This window comes from Perognathus longimembris, chromosome 14 (assembly GCF_023159225.1).
Source record: "Perognathus longimembris pacificus isolate PPM17 chromosome 14, ASM2315922v1, whole genome shotgun sequence".
Classification (NCBI taxonomy): Eukaryota; Metazoa; Chordata; class Mammalia; order Rodentia; family Heteromyidae; genus Perognathus; species Perognathus longimembris.
The window spans coordinates 5,585,150-5,607,227 of record NC_063174.1 but is presented as its reverse complement, the minus strand read 5'-3'; the positions used below and the strand labels follow the sequence as shown (position 1 = coordinate 5,607,227).

General features: G+C 38.3%; 1 protein-coding gene across 3 annotated transcripts in view; it reads left to right on the top strand.

Annotated features, from left to right (window-relative positions):
* The window catches only part of Prkd1 (protein kinase D1), a 264,056-nt gene that overhangs the window by 223,497 nt on the left and 18,481 nt on the right, over window positions 1-22,078 (top strand). For 2 of the 3 annotated variants that reach the window (XM_048362553.1, XM_048362555.1), the window contains 7 exons: window positions 1,025-1,229; window positions 3,958-4,081; window positions 5,848-5,925; window positions 7,386-7,665; window positions 8,544-8,596; window positions 10,331-10,403; window positions 10,821-10,927. In XM_048362553.1, coding sequence (XP_048218510.1) covers window positions 1,025-1,229; window positions 3,958-4,081; window positions 5,848-5,925; window positions 7,386-7,665; window positions 8,544-8,596; window positions 10,331-10,403; window positions 10,821-10,927 — 920 coding nt within the window. The remainder of the gene's footprint in view (window positions 1-1,024; window positions 1,230-3,957; window positions 4,082-5,847; window positions 5,926-7,385; window positions 7,666-8,543; window positions 8,597-10,330; window positions 10,404-10,820; window positions 10,928-22,078) is intronic. The other variant, XM_048362554.1, reaches the window with a different exon arrangement.

The following is a 22,078-nucleotide window of genomic DNA, read 5'->3' as shown; positions in this document are numbered from 1 at the left end:
CAATTCCTCTGGTCAGAAATAATTTCTAGAGAACACCAGAGGACGTAAGATGAGTATCTTTGTTACGAAGAAAGAAAAGAGATTATGTTTGTTGTAGAACAAATATGTAACTAGAAGAACAAGAAGGAAGAGAGTTTTTCAGGAAAACATTCTCATACCTACTGATTTCTGAAATGGAGTTTCGTGAATTATTTGTCACAACTGAAAATCTCACCAACTCTTCATGTAACATGAAATACTTAGTTTGTTCTGCCCCAAGAATGTCAGTGTATACTTGGTAACTTTATTGCAAAGTTTTACACGTTGATTATGTTAAAATTGCATGTTCCCCTATAGTCAGAGAAATCTGGTAAAAATGGCAATTTTTCCAGGCTTGGCAGGCTGGGGTCTCTGATTGATCTGTTTTTCTGGTTTTTAAAATGAGTAATTTGCATGAGTTAAGTAATTAAAGTTTTTGCATTACCATCTACTGCATAATCATGGTGTGCAATACAAAATATCAGGTATTTAAGAGCTGCAGCTTATATGACAACTTTAATACAATGAAATCTATGATTTAAGAAGTTACTGCAATTGTGAAAATTATTGACCTCAAATTTTCTTCTTGTGAACACTTCCCTCCCCCTCCCTCTTCCTCCCTGTGTTACTCCCCCCACCCCCTGCAATGAAATAGACTCATTTCCTGCCTTCTTATGCCTCCCATTACTTTGCCTCCCTGCACTGTGCTTTTGAATTCACTTCTGTCTTCTCCTCAAAGTTATTTCTGACTCTTCATGTTGTTTTTTAACTTAGGAACTTGGAAAATAAACATCTGTCCATAAAATTACATGCTCAGCTTCTCATACATTCATATACTTACAAATTAAAATGAAATAGGAAAGCAAAAAGGGAAAAATAGTTTCTTCACATGAGTGCTGTTATCTTCTTATAGGGCTTCCCATTCATTTGTTTTAAGATTGTCTTTCTCCTAAGCTGTGGCACCTGGATTTCAGGCTCATCTTTATGAGTCAAAACCCTTTTCTAGATTTGCTCAGCCCAGGAGCAGAGTCTGACGTGGTCATGGAAGAAGGGAGTGATGACAATGACAGTGAGCGGAACAGCGGGCTCATGGACGACATGGAAGAGGCCATGGCCCAGGATGCAGAGATGGCCCTGGCGGAGAGCCAGAGCGACGGTGGGGAAATGCAAGACGCAGACCCCGACCAGGAAGACTCCACCAGAACCATAAGGTGAGAGCAGCAACCCCACTCTCAGCCCAGCGGGGAAACACGTTTCTTCTTCAAAGCTCTTTGGTCTCTGAATCCATTACAAAGACATTTAATGGATATGTCCTATCTCATTAGCAATGAAGTTTATCTTCACACCTTCGATGGGAGCCCTTGCAGGTAGTTCTGGCTTCCTGAGAGAAGTGTGGTTTGCATCCCTATCTAGCATTATTTCATTCCTTGAAGACTGCTCTTCTTTTATTTTCTGATCCTGGGCCTTGAACTCTGGACCTGGACGCTGTCCCTAAGCTCCTTTTGCTCAAGGCTAGCCCTCTGTCTCAGGAGCCATAGCTCTATTTCCTGGATTTTTTGTGTGATTAATTGGAAATAAGAGTCATATTAAGTGACGTGAGCCAGACCCAAAGAAACAGATTCCATGGTTTCCCTCATTGGTACCAGAGGATCACAGGAGCTCAGTAGCTAGGTACATATGATCATATAAGGTGATGCTAAGCAAAATGAACTCCAGGATATGGAAACAAGAGCTTTTTCTTCACTGCTGTTGGTTTTTATGTACTGTGTGAAGTTATTTCTTTTTTCTTTCATTTCTCTCCCCTTTGGTATTTAGTCCCTGTTATCATTGTATTTGATTTTGGTACCCTGAGTATTGTATGTCCATTTACCTGAATTGGGGAAGGGGAACAACAAACTGGAGAGACGAAGTGTGAACCAGTGCAACAGCGATGCTCACAACATGTTGGAAATGAACTCTACATGTACAACTTGGGGGGGGGGGTGGGATAGTTATCAGGGGAAAGGTAAATGGGAGAAAAATGAGAGAGGGGGTAATAGGTTGGACAAGAAATGTACCCACTACTTTAGGTATGTAACTGTAACCCCTCTCTACATCACTTTGACAATAAAATTAAATTAAAAGAAAAACCAACACACACAAAAATTAAGAGTAAATAATTGAGAAAAAACAACAACAACAACAACAAAAATCTCGCAGACTTTTCTGCTTGGTCTGGCTTAGAACTGTGATCCTCAGATGGCAGCCTCGGTAGCTAGGGCTTTAGGTGTAAAAATTCTACTTTTATTTATTAATTCAGGGTTCCTTGTATGGTAAGGTAGGGAAGGTAGGAATGGGCCTCAGTAGATTCTGTCTGATAACATACCTTCTGTGTGTGTGTGTGTGTGTGTGTGTTTGCCAGTACTGAGGAATAAACTCAGAGCCAAGTACTCTCCCTTGGCTTTTTCACACAAACTTGGCACATTACCACTTGAGTCACAACTTCAGTTGTGGCTTTTTGCTGGCTAATTGGAAATTAAAGTCTCAATGACTTTCCTGCCTGTACTGGCTTTGAGATATAATTCTCCGATCTCAGCCTCATACGTAGCTAAGATTACAGGTGGGAGCCCCCAACATTGAGCTTTATTCCTTATTATTCCTGAATTTGCTTTTCATATATGTGTCATTTCGGGATCTGTTGTCTAGTTATCTATACTGTTTTTAAACAATGAGTGAGCTTCACTTTTTATATCAGAAGTCTATACGGTAGTCCTCCAAGTAGAATTGGACAGATGCTTGCTTTATTATTAAATGTTACTAATGTATAGCCATGACTCTTCCTAATGTCTAGGGCTGCTTTTCTTCTAAAATAGTGCATAAAATCAGGAAGTCTCTGAATCCCAAAATATTTACTCCCTGGCTCTCCAAAAAGATAGCACTTCTCCGTCTCTATATTACAAGCCATATTGAAACCCGTTTTGTCGATTTTGTATCAGATTGATGGATAAACTGAAATTGTGTGACAATTGTAATGATTTATCATTTCTCCATTTGATGGTTCACTGAACATTTTGACATGTTAAAAGCTATGTCTTATGACCCAACACTCCTGTAAACAACATAGAGTTCTTTATTACATAAAGATTTGAAGGAAATGCACCAAAGAAAGGATGAAAATTAGGAGAAAGAGACAGAGCCATCCTGAGGGTCAAAGGAAGAAGAGAAAGATTAGCATAATGGTATGTGTGATGGTTATGCAAGAGGAAATTTAAAAGGTAGATTCTAATTGTGTGTGTATATGTATATGTGTGTGTACACGCACACACGCGCACAAATCGGGACTAGGGCTTGCAAGCACTCAGGGCCTGGGTGCTGTTTCTTAGTTTTTTTCACTTACACTTAAGGCTGGCATCTACCACTTTAGCTACCCTTCTATTTCTAGCTTTTTGGTAATGAATTGGAGATAAGAATTTTATGACTGGGCTGACGTTGAGTTGTAATCCTAAAATCTCAGTCTGTTGATTAGGTAGGATTACAGCCATGAGCCTAGCCTAATTTTTAATGAAGCTATCCAGAGACTAAAATTTATGTTGAAAAACAGAATCTAAAACTGTGTGAAATTGGCCCTAATGTGTCAGGAATAATCCAGTAAACTTTGCTCTGACAGTCTCAGAACACTGACCATTGACTCCCTTTGTTTACCTCAAGACTGAGCCGGCACCAGAGACTCAACCCGCAAGCTCCGGTGTTTAGTACGTTTCACTGCCTTGAGAGTTAGAATGTATATGGAGTACTTGCCACTCTTCAAAATAATCCAGGTTCTGGCATGGAACTTGACAGTATGAAAATGGGATGTGAAATGTTTTATTTTTGCCTTCGAATAATTAAAATGAAGTTCTCTTCATGAAAGAGATCTGTATCTATAAATACTTTTCTCCTAAAATATTTTGTCCTTTCAAGTCCATCAACAAGCAACAACATCCCTCTTATGAGGGTCGTACAGTCTGTCAAACACACGAAAAGGAAAAGCAGCACAGTCATGAAGGAAGGATGGATGGTCCACTACACGAGCAAGGACACACTGGTAAGATTTATAGCCAGCCTTTTCCTTTTGGCGTGTGTGTGTGTGTGTGTGTGTGTGTGTGTGTATTTGTGTGTGTATGTGTGTGTGCTGGTACTGGGACTTGAACTCAGAGCATGAGCACTCTGAGCGATTGCTCAAGGTTAGCACACTACCATTTGAGTCATAGCTCCATTTTCGGCTGTTTGATGGTTAATTGTAGGTCAGTCTCACAAACTTTCCTGCCTGGACTGGCTTCAAACCTCGGTCCTCAGATCTCAGCCACGTAATTAGCTAGAATTACAGATGTGACCCACAGGCACCTGGAACTGTCCTGCTATAATTACAAGAATTACTGATGTCATATAAAGACATTGAGTTGATGTGACTTACTGGATAGAAAACTTGATATAGCTGCAGAGTAGACTCAGTGGGGACCCCTTCACTGCCTGAGTGTTAGATATACCTGAACGTCCAACCAAGTTAGAAAAGAATGTGGAAAGCGATTCTAGCACAACACAACCATTTACTTTGATTGCATGAACTGATTCCAAATAACTCCAATATCTACCTGTCACTTTATAGCAGACATGCAAGCTACAAATGCCGCATGCCCACACATGCGTGCACACACACACACGATCATACACTCCTCTGTGATTTAGAGGGAGAGATAGAAAAAATATGACTATTATATACTTCTGAAATCCTCAGCTAAATGTTCATTTTAAAACTTACCCATTCAAGAATGTGGAAATACTATGATTTATTTATTTGAGTCTGTCAGCTTCTGTAGATTTTCCCTGTGATCATGGATGAGTTGGTGTATACAACAGTGAATCAATAATTTCAAACTTAAACTAATTGATGAGTGGTGTTAGGCTGATTTTTTCAGTCACCTTTCTTCTTATAAAGGGAGTCCTAGAATTTCTTTAGATAAATAGACACCCGTAGTCTATCTATACTCTCAATCTTCTTTCTGGAAGAAGACATACATGAATTACTGTAGTGATCAATGGAACACTGACTGCCTAATTTGTCTTGGTCATGTTGTATAATACTTAATGTATACTTAACACATATGACTGGTTTGAATCTGGTTATAGGTTAAAGATGGTAGCTCACAGAACACACACACACACACACACACACACACACACACACACACACACACTGAAATCATGAAGGATTTGTCTGGAATGAACAACAAGCACAACAACAAGGCCTATCTGCTAGCTCTGAAGTAAACTTAAGAGAAGATAGAATTGTCCAATGCATTCCCATGACGTGGTTCATTTGTGCCCACGGAGTCAAGCCTGCCTTCCAGGTCTCTAGTGACCTTCAAAATGTTTCCATCACTAATGGGAACCACACTGCATAGCTGGATAAGCAGGACATTTCTTAAGTTTTCAAATGATGACCATGGATAGACATCATTCTTCCAAGTAAGCCTTGCTTTATGACGGACTACAAATCCATGTTTCACTCTTTAAGCAGTCAAGTAAGTTTTCAAATGCACTTGCCATTTACTTGGTGACTCCCTAGGTGCCCAGTACTTCATGAGATACTAATACAGCATATCCTTTATTGCCCCTCACCCTCTGTTGCAAATGCAGAGCATTTGGTCAGTAGTCAGCTTCTAGACTCGAACTGTACCTCAATGTGCCTGGCCCAAAGCCCATGTCCTTCGCACTATCAACCCCAGTATCCCCACTCAGAAAGTGTACATAGTTTATGAATCTCATCGTTTTTAAGTTTCTTAATGATCCAGAGTCTAACTTCTCTTGCAGCGGAAACGGCACTATTGGCGGCTGGACAGCAAATGCATTACGCTCTTCCAAAATGACACGGGCAGCAGGTACTACAAGGTATGGGGCTCTGTCTTCCATCTTGGTTTTCTCATGAGACTGCAGAATAATATGAAGTGTAGCCACAGATGTGATGATTCAGTCCTTCCTCTAAGACATAGCTTTTTTTTCCCCTCTGTAGTTTACAGATTTCTTAGGAACCACAATTTAACTTCTTGATTCACCTAGAGAGAATTTCTGGACCTATGGGCTGGTATATGTAGGGAAAGGAAAGGAGGTTAAAACTGAGTATTTTAGCAGAGTTATGCTTTGATTGAGACATTAGTGATCACAGTAGATGAGCTAAAAGAAAATTCCTGAAATCCACTCCTGCTAATACATGCTTGCTGATATTTACAGGGAACAATTTTCTCTAGAGAAATGCTTGGCTGAAATTTTCTTTCTGTCCCTTCACAGTAAATTATACAGATGTGTCACAATATATTCCCAAATAAAACAGCTCCAAGAGGCATAAGGAAAAACATTTGATAATTTCTTCTTTATGAATGCAGAGATATTGGACAACTCAGGCATAGATGACAGAGGGAGGAAAAAGAATTTCCGTTAGTTATTAAATTAAAATTTTTGTTTCACGAGTTGTATTATTTTAGTATAGATGTATGAACACGGGGTCTAGACAAGGGCTCTACCACTTACGCAACCCCTTAAGGTTTAGTTGTTTTACAAATAATATTCTGTGCTTTTGCCCAGCACCTACAGCCTCCTGAGATCCCAAGCCTGGGCCACCACCACTGTCTTGTTTTGTTGAAATGAGATCTCAGTAATTTTCTGCTACCACTAGCCTCAAACCCTAACGCTTCCCATCTCTCCCTCCAGAGTAGCTGAGTTAGCAGGTGTTTGTCACCCCATTCAGCCAATGCAGGTTAGTAGTTTGTTAGTCACTTCAAGCTTCCTAGGACATGGTGGCAATGCGTCTTTTAAATACTTAACTGACTATCCAAGCAACTAGTTTTAAAACTAATTGCTGGGCTTTCCTCCCTAAAACTATTGGCTTGACTATATTATTATATTGCATTGACATACTTCGAATCAAACCGTGTTTCATTGAAAAACTCTAAAGAACAGTTAAAATCTCAAAGTACATAAAAGTTCAAAATACATAACCCAAGCGCATTTTGAAAATGTTACAATTTATCTCACAGTTTTAAAAATTGTGATCAATATTCCAAGGCTTTGGTTTTGAGGAAGATTCAGATCCATTATTCTTAGTCATTCTTATTACCGCAACATGAATATTATTTTAAAATAACTCATTTTTATTTTGTAGAAAAGATTAATATAAAGTGTCAAATTATATAAGTACTTTAAAGTTTTGTTTCTTCATATGTCTTCTCTAGAAAAGTATTTTCTATTAATGACGAATATTTGTATTGACATTTCCCCCATGTTCCTCGTATGGATTTCACATAAAATGTTACTTTCTTTCAATAACTACATGTAGCACCCTCTTCCTTCGGCAGGAAATTCCTTTGTCAGAAATTTTATCTCTGGAACCAGCAAACTCTCCAGGATTAATTCTCAGCGGTGCCAATCCTCATTGCTTTGAAATCACCACAGCACACGTAGTATATTACGTGGGAGAAAATGTGGTCAACCCTTCCAGCCCCCCACCCAATAACAGCGTCTTCACCAGCGGCATAGGTGCGGATGTGGCCAAGGTGTGGGAGATGGCCATCCAGCACGCCCTCATGCCAGTCATCCCCAAAGGCTCATCCGTGGGGGCAGGATCCAACTCGCACAGTGAGTCTCCCCGTTTTCCCCGCCACCTGCCGACCATCCTGCCTCCCCGGGCTCTGAAGCCCGCGCTCCGCCCGCCTTCCCCAAGCACAGAGTGAAAGAAACACTCCTCGTCATGGGTTTAGTTTGTCGGAGAACAAAGGAGCTCTCAATACAAGCGGTACCATATACTAAGATATATTAAATTATCTTCTTATCTGTGTTATTACTTTAAATTTTTCATAAAGTCATGTATGTTTTGGTCTATTAAGCAACCGCAGAGCTGTGAAGCTCTTGGTCATAAAAGAAGTTATCTAGTCAGTTGAACTTGACCTGGCATCATCATAATAATAAATAATAATAATGAGAAAGATTTTTTTCAAAATGCAGTAGGTTCTAGTTTCTATAAAGAAAGTTCAGAAGACTCTTTATACAAAAATATGATTTTATATTATAGGATAATATTCCTTTTTCATAATTATTTTCTATAGCCAACATATTAATCAAACACATGTGTCTCTTTGGTGCTGAGCACTTACTTGAGTTCTCTATTTGAATGCCTCTAGTAACTCCTATAAGTTGATGACTGTCCCATTTTGCAGGTGAGGAATTTAGTCTCTAGAATGATCAACTGCCATGCATATTTAAGCCCAAGTCATTTTCCCTCCAAGATCTACACTGATAAAATGTTATTTTTTTAAACCAACTACAGAATGGATTTGTAATTTTAAAAGGAAAGGCCTTAATAGGCATTTTCCTAGAAGAATGCGATTGCTATGATTTATTTAAACCTAGTACTTTAGGAAGATTGATGAATGTGTTTACTTGTCATGCTGTTACCTCTGTAACTGATGTGTATGTATCTGTGCCTGTGTGTGTGTCTTTTTAACATGTATTTCCAGAAGATATTTCCATCAGCATTTCCGTATCCAATAGCCAGATTCAAGAAAATGTGGTGAGTGTATATCTAATAATATAAATTTTAGTAATGTGGTTATTAGAAAATAAAAGCATCACAAAATAATGAATACTAGGAAACTGGCACTTGAAAGATGTGTGGGGGAAGCCAAAGGGGGGTAGATGAAGCAAAGAACGGGGGAAGAATGTGGTCAAAATATTTAATGCATATCCTATAAAGCTATGAGGTGGGATGGAAGATAATGAAAGGGTAATACTGATCAAGATGCATTGTACTTACGAAATGATTTGTTAAATGGTGTGTGTGTATATGTATATATACGTATATGTGTGTATATACATATATGTGTATATATGTATATATACATAGGCACACACATTTATATACATATATATTTATACACACACACACATGCATACTGTAGCCAGTAGCCAAATGAAATCCTTTCTCACTTCTTATTTCATTTTGCAAGCCAGAGGTTTAGCTGTTTGGCCCTTAGTTCCTGTGGACCAAACAAGATTTATAAACCAGTGTACTGCTCCGAGTTTATTTCTTAAAGACTAAAGTACAGGAAACGCTGCTCCCTCCTACACCTTTACATGCTTTACTACGTTTAACATAAACAGAAAGCTACAGATCAACTAGAGCTCTGTTTAAATCAACTTGAGCTGTCAGTCTCAAAGTTGGTGTCTACCCACTTCAGGTTCCTGCTGTTGCTTAGTCAGACAGAACTTTGGAAACTTAGGTTATTAGAAAGGCCATTGGAGGAGGGGGATAAAAAAAGAGTAAGAGAGGAGATGAGTATTATTGAAGTATATTTTATGAATTAATGTTGTGAAGTAACTCGTTAGTATGTCCAATTTAATATAAGCCAACTAAAAATACATGCGTAGAGTCACATGGATTCAGAATAATGGTATACAAATAATATTTTCTTGTCTCCGTGTAGTTTTTGATATACTCTGTGACCATTCCATGGGGCTCACAAAATGGAGACAAGTTTAATTGTTTTCTAAGGACCTAGGACAGGGATCAGTGTAGGTAGGACTTACAGAGGGAACACTGTAATTCCAAAAGCACTGTTTTTTGGAAAGCACCAAGAGTAAAAGTGGAGGAGAGTCAGAAAATATGTGTGGTGAGATGTGTTGTAGTAGCGTAGCGTCAAACGGACTGTGCTACCTTTCCGTGAGTATGTTCCTCACGTCACACACCACCAAACTTGGATTCAAACCCTGATTGATTCAGTCCTCATAATTTCGGAGAGAAAAAGAATAGGCTTTGGGAGCTTGTCACCGTGAGAAGAAATAAGAATTCATCTGGCTGTTACTTCACAGATGGGACTCTCCTAATTAGCTGTCTGTTCCTGTCATGTCCAGGGGTCACTGACTAGGTTCAGCCTTCTCTGTGTTGGGGTCAGACTCAGCAGGATGTGATGGGGACAAAGACATACGATTGGGATCTATACATATTCTCTATAACTAACATAGCCGTCCTTGTAGGCAATTCCCTCATAAATGACTTTGTATAGTTTTAGATATCCTTCCACTCCATTTAAATATATTTGATGGCATGTCAGAGCAACTCAAGCACTTAGGACCAAAGCAGTTTTTAAAACACCAAGTTATATTAATGGGAATTGATTATTATGTAATAATCATATATTTTGCTTTCCATGTGCAATTGAATGTTTGGAAATATTTAATATTATTTAGAATACATTTTTGAAATAATTTGTTAGCATTAATGCTTTTTTTCCCATCTCTTCTTTAGGACATCAGCACGGTTTATCAAATTTTTCCTGATGAAGTACTGGGATCTGGACAGTTTGGAATTGTGTATGGAGGTAGGTATTTCACTAAGAATGTTTATTAGCTTAATTTTTTAGGTATCTATGTGTTGGAAAGCAGTACTTTACCCAGGTGGCTCATGATTATTTTCTTATCTACTCAGGATGCTAAGATCTAGCTGGAGATAAGAATATTTTCTATATTAAGCCAGTCAATATCCGATTTGAAAATATACATATCTTCATATTCCCATTTGTATGCGGCTTACATTCTGACTGACTTTAACATACATATCTTATTTAGCATAATGAAACAAAACATGAAATCCTTGTGGATAGCAAACAATATTCTTCAAACAGATCAACTTATTTAATGAAATTTTTTTATTAATTCTGTGTCTGTTTTTGTAAATTTTGATCATCTTTCATGCAGATGATATCAAACACATGCTGATTTTTGTTTCAATTTTAAAGGAAAACATCGTAAAACAGGAAGAGATGTAGCTATTAAAATCATTGACAAATTGAGATTTCCAACAAAACAAGAAAGCCAGCTTCGTAATGAGGTTGCAATTCTTCAGGTAAATTCTTTGATTCTCTTTCAAGGCATGTCAAATTACCTTCATCTCCATGAAACAAGGAAACATTACCCAAATATCCACAGTGTAAATATTTGACAGTTCAAAATAATGGGGAAGGCAGAGCATTATCAAATACTGCCTGAGCAGTGCCTTTCCTGAGTGAAGACAACACATTTTCCTTAGGGAATAGATTCTAGATATTCATTAACTGGTCATTTGTTCCTAATAGACATGCTCATATGTCTTACATGTAATGTAATGCCTTTACAAATACTCCTCTTTTATGCTGTGATAATTATATGAATTGGATATTATAACTGTCAAGGTGTCAGGTCCGTGAGGAAGAGATGTGTGAGAATCAGATCATCTTGATATCATTAATCACCTCTTTGTCTCTCTCTCTTTTAGATGTCCATGTGAACATATCACTTACCTCTGCTCATTAATAGCAGTCTCTTCTAATGAACATCCCTTTTCTCCCAACACAGTTTGTTAATAGAAGCTATTATGTGGTAGATACAAGGTGTATACTCATTGAAACTTTTTTCACAGACCAAAGGGAATGTGAGACATTGCGTCCTAAATTTGGTTATTATAGTTATCCAGAGTAATAATTTAGACCATTAGGCAATGGCAATTTTTATATAAACTACTCCAATTTTCTATATATGCAAGACAACTTTCATTTTCACATTTGTTGAAATATTGCTAACATACTGCATTTCTTCATGCATTGCTTTATATAATTAACATTTATTGAATTTAATAAATAAGTTTAAAAGATAGGATTTCATAAGCACATAATGGTACAGACCTGTCATCCCAGCATTCAGGAAGCTGAGGAAGAAGGATTGGTAGATTGAGGCATTCCTGGGCTATATAATGGAATGTTACCAGGAAGGAAGGAAAGAAGAGAGAAAAGGAAGGAGGGTGGGAGGGAGAATGGAAGAGAAAAGATGATGAAGAGGGGTGATTTCTACTCTGAAGATTCTCACCAACAACAAAATTAATTTTTGTACTAGGAAAATAAGATTTCCTAAGATATATAATTTTTCAAAATGGTGTTTCTTTTTTACTGTTATTATCTTTAAGTGGTTTTACAAAGGAGTTTTATACCTTTGAACCACAAAAACAACACACAGAATTCTTGTAGAACTATTTGGGGGAAAGGATGCAATCACTTAAGAGGACGATTTATAAACAGCGCTCTAAGCATTCACATAGTGAGGACAAAGGAGATTGTTAGGTGAGGATCACAGTGGCTCAATAGCTATGTGCATATGACCATATAAAATGATGCTTACCAAAATGAACTCCAAGAAATTGAAACAAGAGGTTTTTTTTATTGTATTATAGGCAGTTATTTCTTCTTTCTTTTTCCCTTTGGTTTATTCCCTTTTGTGATTGTTTTTTATTTCTTTATCCTTTGTCTTATATATGTTTATCTGGTTTCAGGAAGGGAAGGGGAATCACAGAAATGGGGGCAAAGGGTGAACCAATCCAACAGTAATCCTCACTAGACACAGTATTGGAAATGAACTTTATAGCCTGGGCTGGAAGGGGGCTGGAAGGGGAAGAGGTGGGAGAAGATGAGGAGGGGGTAAGGTAACACTGTTCAGAAAGAAATGTACTCATTACCTGACTTAAGTAACTGTAACCCCTCTCTATAGAAACTTTACATTAAATTTTAAAAAGATTAAAATTTATGGAACTACTACAAAACCAGATTTTTAAAAACTGTTTTTAACTTGGAATACAGAGCTGCAAATAACATATGAAAGTTTATCAAGCTGGTCTGCTGTCCAATCCAATGTGGTCTCCCAAGGCAGTTCCTTCTGCAGAGAAGGAACGGACATCAGAGTTAGCATGAGCATTAGAAACGGAGCCTGAGAGGAATTTCATAATTGGCATGGCTTTGTCATTCTGCACTTGATTGCAGTTGTGGAAAGCTGAATAGATCTTGAGTGCCATTCTCGGTGGCCTTTTACTAGTTCTCCTGAGTCTGTCAGTGTTGTATCAGCTTCTGATTTTGCAATGAGATAGACAAATTAATGAATGATTCCTGAGCCTAAGGTGGTCCTGTCTCCTCATCTGAGGTTTTAGATCCAAACAACGACCCAGGGGCTGAGGATATGGCCTAGTGGCAAGAGTGCTTGCCTGTGTTTGATTCCTCAGCACCACATATACAGAAAACGGCCAGAAGTGGTGCTGTGGCTCAAGTGGTAGAGTGCTAGCCTTGAGCAAAGAGAAACCAGGGACAGTGCTCAGGCCCTGAGTCCTAGCCCCAGGACTGGCCAAAAAAACAAAACAACAACAACAAACAGCGACTCAGGATTACTACAGAGCGGTGGAAAGTTTTTGTGATCTGGGTTTTTATAGAGAAGTAATTGAAAGCCAGAATCTTCCCCTTGAAGATATGAGGACAAGGGATATGTTTCCTGTTGTAAAAGACATTGTCTTTGTGACTGTCACATAATGAAACAGGTATTAATTGAATACATGTCATGAGCAAGCACTGTTGTAGGTTCAGTCCATAGAGCATTGACAAGGACCCATAGGGCTTTGCACTCAAACAGCTATGCAATTAGTTGGATGTTTGCAACAAATAAAGAAAGCATGCACTACAGATCCATGGTGCACACCAATAAAATATTCCTTGCAGGCTGGGAATGTGGCCTAGTGGTAGAGTGCTTGCCTAGTATGCATGAAGTCCTGGGTTCAATTCCTCAGCACCACATAAACAGAAAAAGCCAGAAGTGGCGCTGTGGCTCAAGTGGTAGAGTGCTAGCCTTGAGCAAAAAGAAACCAGGGACAGTGTTCAGGCCCTGAGTTCAGTCCCAAGACTGACAAAAAAAAGTGTATGTGTATGTATATATTCCTTACCTTTTGGTTCCAAAAAATGGTTGTTTTCTTCATGGAGCAAAACTAAATTTAGAATTTCTAAACTATCAAGAATGATTGGAGAAGAGATAATAATCATGGTAGAAAACCATAGAAGAAATCAACTTTTTTTCTAGCGACAAATTTGCAAAATGTAGGTATTTTCTAGTTTTACTATATACTGAAAATTTAGTTTGGATTTGTTTCATCTAATATGATTACGGTATTTCTTCCCATATTCCTTTGTTTCATTGCATGAAGAATTTTCATGAAATTATTCTTTACTCAGCAAATATTTTGCATTCCTAAGAATTCACAAAGGAACCCTAAGATTTCTAAGGTCATCTTGTCTTTTGCTTATTCCAAGAGATAAAGCCCAGCCCATATGTTAAGTAAAATGCTTGTCAAAACAAAGAGGGTTTAGATAAAAACAGTTATTATCAAATTTTCAAATAGATACATGGTAGATCAGAAGTTAATCATAGTGAAAACATACGGCCAGGTTCCAACCCAAAACCTTCTCATTCTCCAAGTCAAAAATTTTGCATTTTCTAGTGAGTCTCAATCATGATTTTCTTAACCATGACTTGAGAATCATTCAAAATAATGTTACTTCCCAGGAATACTTTGAGCATTAATTTAATGACAAGATCTGAACACCAGAGGCTCATGCCGGAAATCCTAGCTACTCAGTATTCTTACTGTACTATATACCCTACAATATACTTCAGTGGGATAAGCAGCATTCAGCAAACTATTTCTCCAAACCCAGTGAATTTGGGCGGGGGGGGGGGGGGGGATTCTCTAAGCTCATATGGCAAGCTGCAAGCCTTTACCAATAGGCCTCTCTACCTCCCATGAAATTACATGGCAGTTTCAAGATTTCCTTCTTGTCAATAGTTCTGCCTTGTTTATAGATTTATTACACCTGGTTTACTCAAATCATGGTCAAATATAATGATACATTTTAAATCAAAAGAAATGTATGAAACAAGTATTTTTATTTTCCACAGTGAAGACCTTGGGCCTACAATATCATCAGTTGGTCTTAAATTCTTTTTTATGATCTTCTGAGTTTTTCCTTGTGAAAATGTACTGCCCAAAAGTAAATACTACTCAAAATGCAAAGTGAAAGTTATGGTAATTCTCCTGAGCCAGAATGGAAAACAAACCGAAAAAACAAACAAACAAACAAACAAAAAAACCCTAAGAAATACAACATGATTAACTTGAGCTATAAAGTGAAATTTTTAGATTTCTTGAAGGGTGGTGTCACTAGTTGATGTGGGTGGTATTTATGAAAAAAATAAATAAATCAAGCAGCTGTAGTATACTACTGAAATCTCTGCACCGTGAGAAATCAGTCTTCTCTCACTCGGTGGTATTCTCCATGGAACCATCTGCCTGTGGATACCAAGGTATCATATAGTTATTTTCTTTTCCCCATTTCCTCAGCCCCCCTGGCTAGTTCCCCAGCTGTTAAGGAACAACCGAGTCCCAACATATGAGAACAACTCCGAGTTGCTTTTCCTCAAGATATAAGCAAACAGCAGACTAATCTAGACTGATCTAGAGTACTTTAGAAAGGGATATTGAGAGAAAAGTAGTCTTGGATGGTAGCAAGACCAAGTAGAGCCTCACAATTTGGATCTTAAGGAAGAACATGTATATATGGTTATGGCAAAAGGCAGAATATGCCTAGTTTATCTTAAGCTAATGTCAAAGTGAGGCACATTACTGGCACCAGGATCTTATAAAACTCCACTTATTACTCCAGTGATTTGGCCTACTTATAGTGTGCTGTGAAACTATACAAGAAAACCTGAGTAGTGTTACTCTAGGACAATCAATGGAAGCTATAACTGAAGACCACTCCAGCCTTCAGGAATAGATACTTTCTTCCATCTGGAGATATGTCAAAATAAACATCAGAGCATGAAAAAGTAGACGTATTAAGTATTAATTATGAAGTTGGTTGGTGTTGAGTGGACTTTTTGTTATCCAATCCACTTTTCAATATGCTTAAATATGTGGATTTGTAAATAAGTAGGTGATTAATAATTTTTTACATATGCTTGTGGTCTCTTGTCCTCAGTTTTCAAAACAGAGGTTTGCATTTCTGCTCTGGGATTGAGGAATGAGATAGACTGGGAAAGTAGTGTATTACGATTTATATGATGTAGTAGATAGAATGGTCTTCCAAAGATATGCACTCCCTGAGCCAGTGATTTTGATTTTGATTGCAAAGGGAACTTCATAAACATGATAAGAATGCGCACTTGCACGTAAGATGGAGTAGCAAGAAAATAAGGAATTCAGGATGGTTCCTTGGAGCTTAGTTTGGATCACCGCCAACAAGGAAATCGGGAGCTCACCTCTGCGGCCCCAGTAACTGGAGTCTGACAACAGCCCAATGAGCTTGAAACCAAATTCTCCCTCTGCGGCTCTACACAAGCTTGCCATTAACTTGTGTTCAACAATGTCAGTGGAGAAAACAACTGAACTTGCTAGATTTCTGACCTGCAGCGTGGAAGATAGCTTTTGTGTTGTTTTTAATGTACACAAGCAGCAAGCGGAATGAGCCAGGCTGATCAAGGTTTAATTTTGCGATAGCATGTGCCTAACCTGATTTACCTTCTGAAGGGAAAAAGACAAGACTATGTTTACTTAAAACTTTATTGACAAACTTAACAGGGAAATTTGACTCAGATCTTTTATAATTCCGTAAACCTTCACTGTGTATCATGCACAATTCCAACTATTTTGTATGCAATAAACAATAAGCCTTGATGATTAGGTACATTGTTATACCATTTTATATATGAAGAAATGGAAGCACCTCCGAGAGCTTCACTCATGGAAGTCAAGAGCCTGGAAGAAAACAGGACTGAAATTCAAACCCAGGCATACTATCCCCAATTACTAGCTTCTGGTGTTATGGCTTTCTTTACAGTCATGCCTGTTGTGGGGGCTAAGTCAAACACCCAAAGAAAGGAAAGGAGTTGGAAGGCTTTTTCTAACTAAAGGGAAGAGGGCTTAGTGATCTTTATCATCTAAGCAGCCCATTTGCAATTCTTCTTCCTCAGGTAAGTAGTGACAGAAAAAGCCTTTTGTCATCATGTTAGTGAGGATGACCAGTTTCCAACCATGTCCCTTAGCTGTTGCTGCCTTTGCTCATAACTTTCCTGGTGCCTTTGAGGTTGATCCTTATTGACTTCATAAACCAGTGCAAATCATCTCAATAGGTAGAAAACCATAAGTTTCTTCCTATAAAGATGGGGAAAGCTTGCCAAAACAGTGGCCGATCCTGGTAAATATTTAAGCATTGGACCTGGAATAAAATTAAAAAGACATTGACATAGTCCTGACACTAGGGACAATCGTTTTTCTATTCATAGGGCGGCATCTCTGATTCTCAAATCCATATGATGATAAATTATCAAAATTCTCCCTGTCATCCGTAGATCTGTCATGAGAATCCTGAGTTTCAGAATGAAATGCTGGTTTTGTTTGTTTGTTTGTTTGTTTGTGTCTTCCTTTTCCTTTTTGGTGGAATTGAAGTTTGAATCCAGAACCTACAATTGCTAGACAAGGCCCCAATACCATCCCCCCCCTCAGCCCCCCGCAAAAAAAAAAAATCTCAAAAGGAGGCAGCTAAAGGATGAGAGTGAACAGATGAGGAGGTAGGCTTCCTTAAGTTCAGAGGGCAGGTAGCAGTAGGAAGTGAGAAAGAAGAGCTTGTTTAGAATGAGTCTCAACTTCTCTCACCTGATGATTCATCATTCACCAGGAGAGGAAATGTCCCAAAGATAAGTTTGGGTGGAGAGACACTTACTCATCGTTGGGAGTGTTCCTCGTGGATACACTGGATTCAAGATTTTGGAATGTAGGAGAGCTTAGCCTATCAATTCAGATATTAATTTTAACGAACATTTCTATAATCATTTGTTCTCGGCGAGGTGCCTTTTTTAGCATCTTTCAGGCATTGCAAGCTGCTCCCCTTTCATTTAGCATTAAGGGGATTATGATTTTTAGGACCATTAAGTGAAGCAGAAACTGTAAGAAATTGTAATCAGAAAATGAATAAAAAATGGTGTGCTTTTTTTTTTTTTTCTCAGCTCTGGAGAATTGGCTGAAATAGCAGTCAGCAAAGCTATTGCTTCAGTGCTGTATCTTTGAGAATAAACGCTCAGGACTCATGCTCTGAGCAATGGGATTTCTTCCATTGGCTCTGCTTGCTGATGGGAATTTAGATTCTTTTAAGTTTAATTTTCCCCATCTTGGTCTAAGGCAAAGTCACTGAGTCCTTAGAAAATAGTAGAAGTCCTCATATTAAAATTGCATGGCTCCTAACATCCCACTGAAATATACATTGACTGACATTCTCTTCTATTCACCTCACCTATGATTGCATGGAATAATAGTACTACAAGTATAAGATGAAAATACAAGGGGAGAATACAGCAAATTTAAATAGAGCTCAATGTATGCATCAACTCCATGCTTACAGTAAAGTAACACTAGAAGCACTTGGCAAGTATTCATGCCTAGTAGCTCTACCTGTTACCTCTGCTCTTCTAGAGGCAAAGAGGACTGTAGCTTGAGGACAACTCTGCTAGTATGAGTATCTCAACAAACATGTCAACTGTAGAGGTGTGTGTCTGTGATCCCAGCTACGTGGAAGGTGTATATAAGAGGAACACATTTTTAGGCCATTCCCTGGCAACAATATAAGACCTCATTTGAAAAAGATCTAAAATAAAAAGGTCTAGAGAGTTAGCTCAAGTGGTAGAGGACCTGCCTAGCACATGCAAGGTCCTGAGTTCAAGCCCCAGTATCACCAAGCAGGAAAGAATGTTATGAAACATGAATCTAAACATAAAATAAAATGTAAACACATAATTTTTCTTTAGTGAACTATTACCACTTTACAAAAGCCAATGCTTCTAATAACTAGTGTCTTTTCATCACGTGTAAATTTTCTAGGCATTTTGGGTCAGGAACATTTTCCTCTTAATCTTTGGAAAATATTTCCTCTCAGACTTTGAAACAACTTTTATTCACCCATGGATATGTCATCAATCTGTTATGTGTGAATGCCTGCTAGTCTTTCCTGTCCTTGACCAAATGTTTCATTTCCTGAAAATCAAGTTACTTTAATGCAACAAACAGATGGTTAAAGAGTCCTGTAGAAGTTTGCTGTGCTCCAAAATTATCTAAATCCCTGAGGTAAGACTGGGAAGATAGCAAAAATTCTTTTTACACACAACCATGTTTTCCCTGTTGTTGTCATCTTTGTGCCATTTTTTAAAATTCACTCACTCTGGACATTAGGAATGAAAAGTTTTAGAATATACTTTCTTATTTTCTTTTTTTTTTGCCAGTCCTAGGGCTTGGACTCAGGGCCTGAGCACTGTCCCTGGCTTCTTTTTGCTCAAGGCTACCACTCTGCCACTTGAGCCACAGCGCCACTCTGCCCATTTTCTATATATGTGGTGCTTGGGAATCGAACCCAGGGCTTCATATATACGAGGCAAGCAGTCTTGCCACTAGGCCATATTCCCAGCCTACTTTCATATTTTCTATGAATAATTAAAACTAGTAGAGTCACATGGGCCACCATGATTGAAGTTTATCTTGAAGTTGTTCTTAATGTATAAAAATGATTAACGTAAATTATACTTAAAGATATAGTGATAAGCACTTGATCTTTTTCCTATCCAGTCTTCAAATAGTACATTCTCTAGGCTAAATAAATAACTTCACATGAGTATAAAGTAAGGAGTTTGGATAAATAGGGCATTATTCTTTATACTTTGTTTATGTTCTTTTGTTTGTATTATATATTAAAAGTTTGGTGATTTGGGTCAATTAAAAAAAAAGAAAATCCAGTTATGGGAAAGTATCACTGCTGGCTTTGCCTTAGCTGTATACAGTGAACTTTAATATTGATTTATTATATAAAACTATATAGAAAAGCAAGTGCATTTCACTTATAGAGTTCTGAGCATCTACTCATAGTACTTTATGGAGAAAGGAGACGTGTAAAGCAAGAAGACATAAAAGAGCAGAGCCCAAGTATAATGGATAGGTGTTTAGCTTTTCTTTGCCTATTCTGTAAACATGGCTTTCATTCAGGTGTTTTCTTGAATATGCTGTTATTCTTTTGTCACTTTAGATTTGCATAGGTGTATATAAATACATACATATTCATCTCCCTCAATGTCTGCATTTGACTTCCTTCTTCCCACTGGTCCCCACACCTTCGTCTTTTTTTTTTTTTTTTTGCCAGTCCTGGGCCTTGGACTCAGGGCCTGAGCACTGTCCCTGGCTTCTTCCCGCTCAAGGCTAGCACTCTGCCACTTTGAGCCACAGCGCTGCTTCTGGCCGTTTTCTGTATATGTGGTGCTGGGGAATCGAACCTAGGGCCTCGTGTATCCGAGGCAGGCACTCTTGCCACTAGGCCATATCCCCAGCCCCAACCTTCGTCTTTGTTTGATTGTCCTGTCTTGTTCCTTTTTTTTTTTTAAGTTTTTATTATCAAACTGATGTACAGAGAGGTTACAGTTTCATACGTTAGACATTGGATACATTTCTTGTACTGTTTGTTACCTTGTCCCTCATGCCCCCCTCCCCCCTCCTCCTTACCCTTTCCCCCCCTGAGGTGTTCAGTTCACTTACACCAAACAGTTTTGCAAGTATTGCTTTTGTAGTTGTTTCTCTTTTTTTACCCTGTGTCTCTCAATTTTGGCATTCCCTTTCAATTTCCTAGTTCTAATACCAGTATACACGGTTTCCAATATACTCAGATAAGATTACAGAGATAGTGTAGATACAATCACAGGAAGGTGATACAAGAACATCATCAATAGTAGAAGCTACAGATACACATGGGACGTTGAAAGTAGTTACAACTGTGATATAACAATCATTTCCATAACATGGAGTTCATTTCACTTAGCATCATCTTATGTCATCATAAGGGTATAGCTATTGGGCTCTTGTGATCTTGTTCCTTTTAAAATCTGTTTGCCTAGCCAGACTTAAAATCTTAGGGAAAAGAAAATAGCATCATAAATATGCTATTACAGATACTGTATTCTCCAGAGCATGTAATAGATATATGCCACAAAACACTGAGCAAGTTCATTTATCTGTCCCATACTCCTGGCCTAATGTGTTCTGGGAACACTCCAGTTAGAGGATGTATATTAAACTCTTAACCTCTGTGTAGGAACACTTGAGTCATAGTGTAGAAGATGGAAATGAGAAAAGAAATAAAAAATTGTAGTATCTCTGAGGACTCAGGTACTACAGGAATACAGCTGGAGGCTCATGAGGCTTGACAGACAGTCATTGTGGTTCTTCTGTCCCACAGGGGATATGTGCAGGGAAAAAAGGCTAAGAGATCATGGAAGGGGAAATGGAGAGAAAGTACCAGTATAATTCCATAATCCAGAGAGTTAAATAATTACCCTTCCACTTAAAGATCTGCTACTTCCATGCTGCTCAAAGACAACTTGCTAGCTAGTCAAAGTGTAAGTAGTAATAGTGTGAGCTATGTTAGCTCAGCTCTTCATGGGAACAACTCTAGTCTTAATCTGTCTGATGGAGTTGGATTTGACTAGTTAACTATGACTGTAGCACTGGTATGGAGAAAGGTTATTTTGTTGTATGATCAGACTCCAAGATAGCCGAATCAGAAAGACTGGTAAGATTCTAAAGCAAGGATCAAAATAGCCAAAGTAACAAAAGGAAGCTCCAAGAGTCCTTATCCCCATGGGAGCTACTGCCTGTGGTGGGCTGGCTCTAAAGGGTGGGTGGATGTCAGGCATTCTCTACTAACAGAAGACAACTCCACTGTAAGGCTACCCGTAACCTCTTTGCTTTTACCAGCTTCTATCCATGACTTTACTCAACAGCCAGCAATGTCAGGTATTCAATAGCTTGTGAATGGTCCATTTAAATACAATTTGTCACTCAATGATATGTCTTCCTAAAATAAAGATACTGCTTTTTTCCCTCCAGTCAGCTATTAGACTATTTAAGGAAGTCCTAGAATTTTGTTTTTGGAAGAGAGAGGGTGATTCTTTGTTAGAAGGAATCATATAAGAATAATTTTTACTTGATGTATGTGACAGCCTATCAAACTGCCAGCATTAGCCAGCCATTGCTCTATTGTGCAAATATTTATTGAATGCTGGAGAGCAAGACTACTATGTAGTAGGGTGTGCTGAACAAACCAAGGGCTCAGGAACATTTTTATGTATC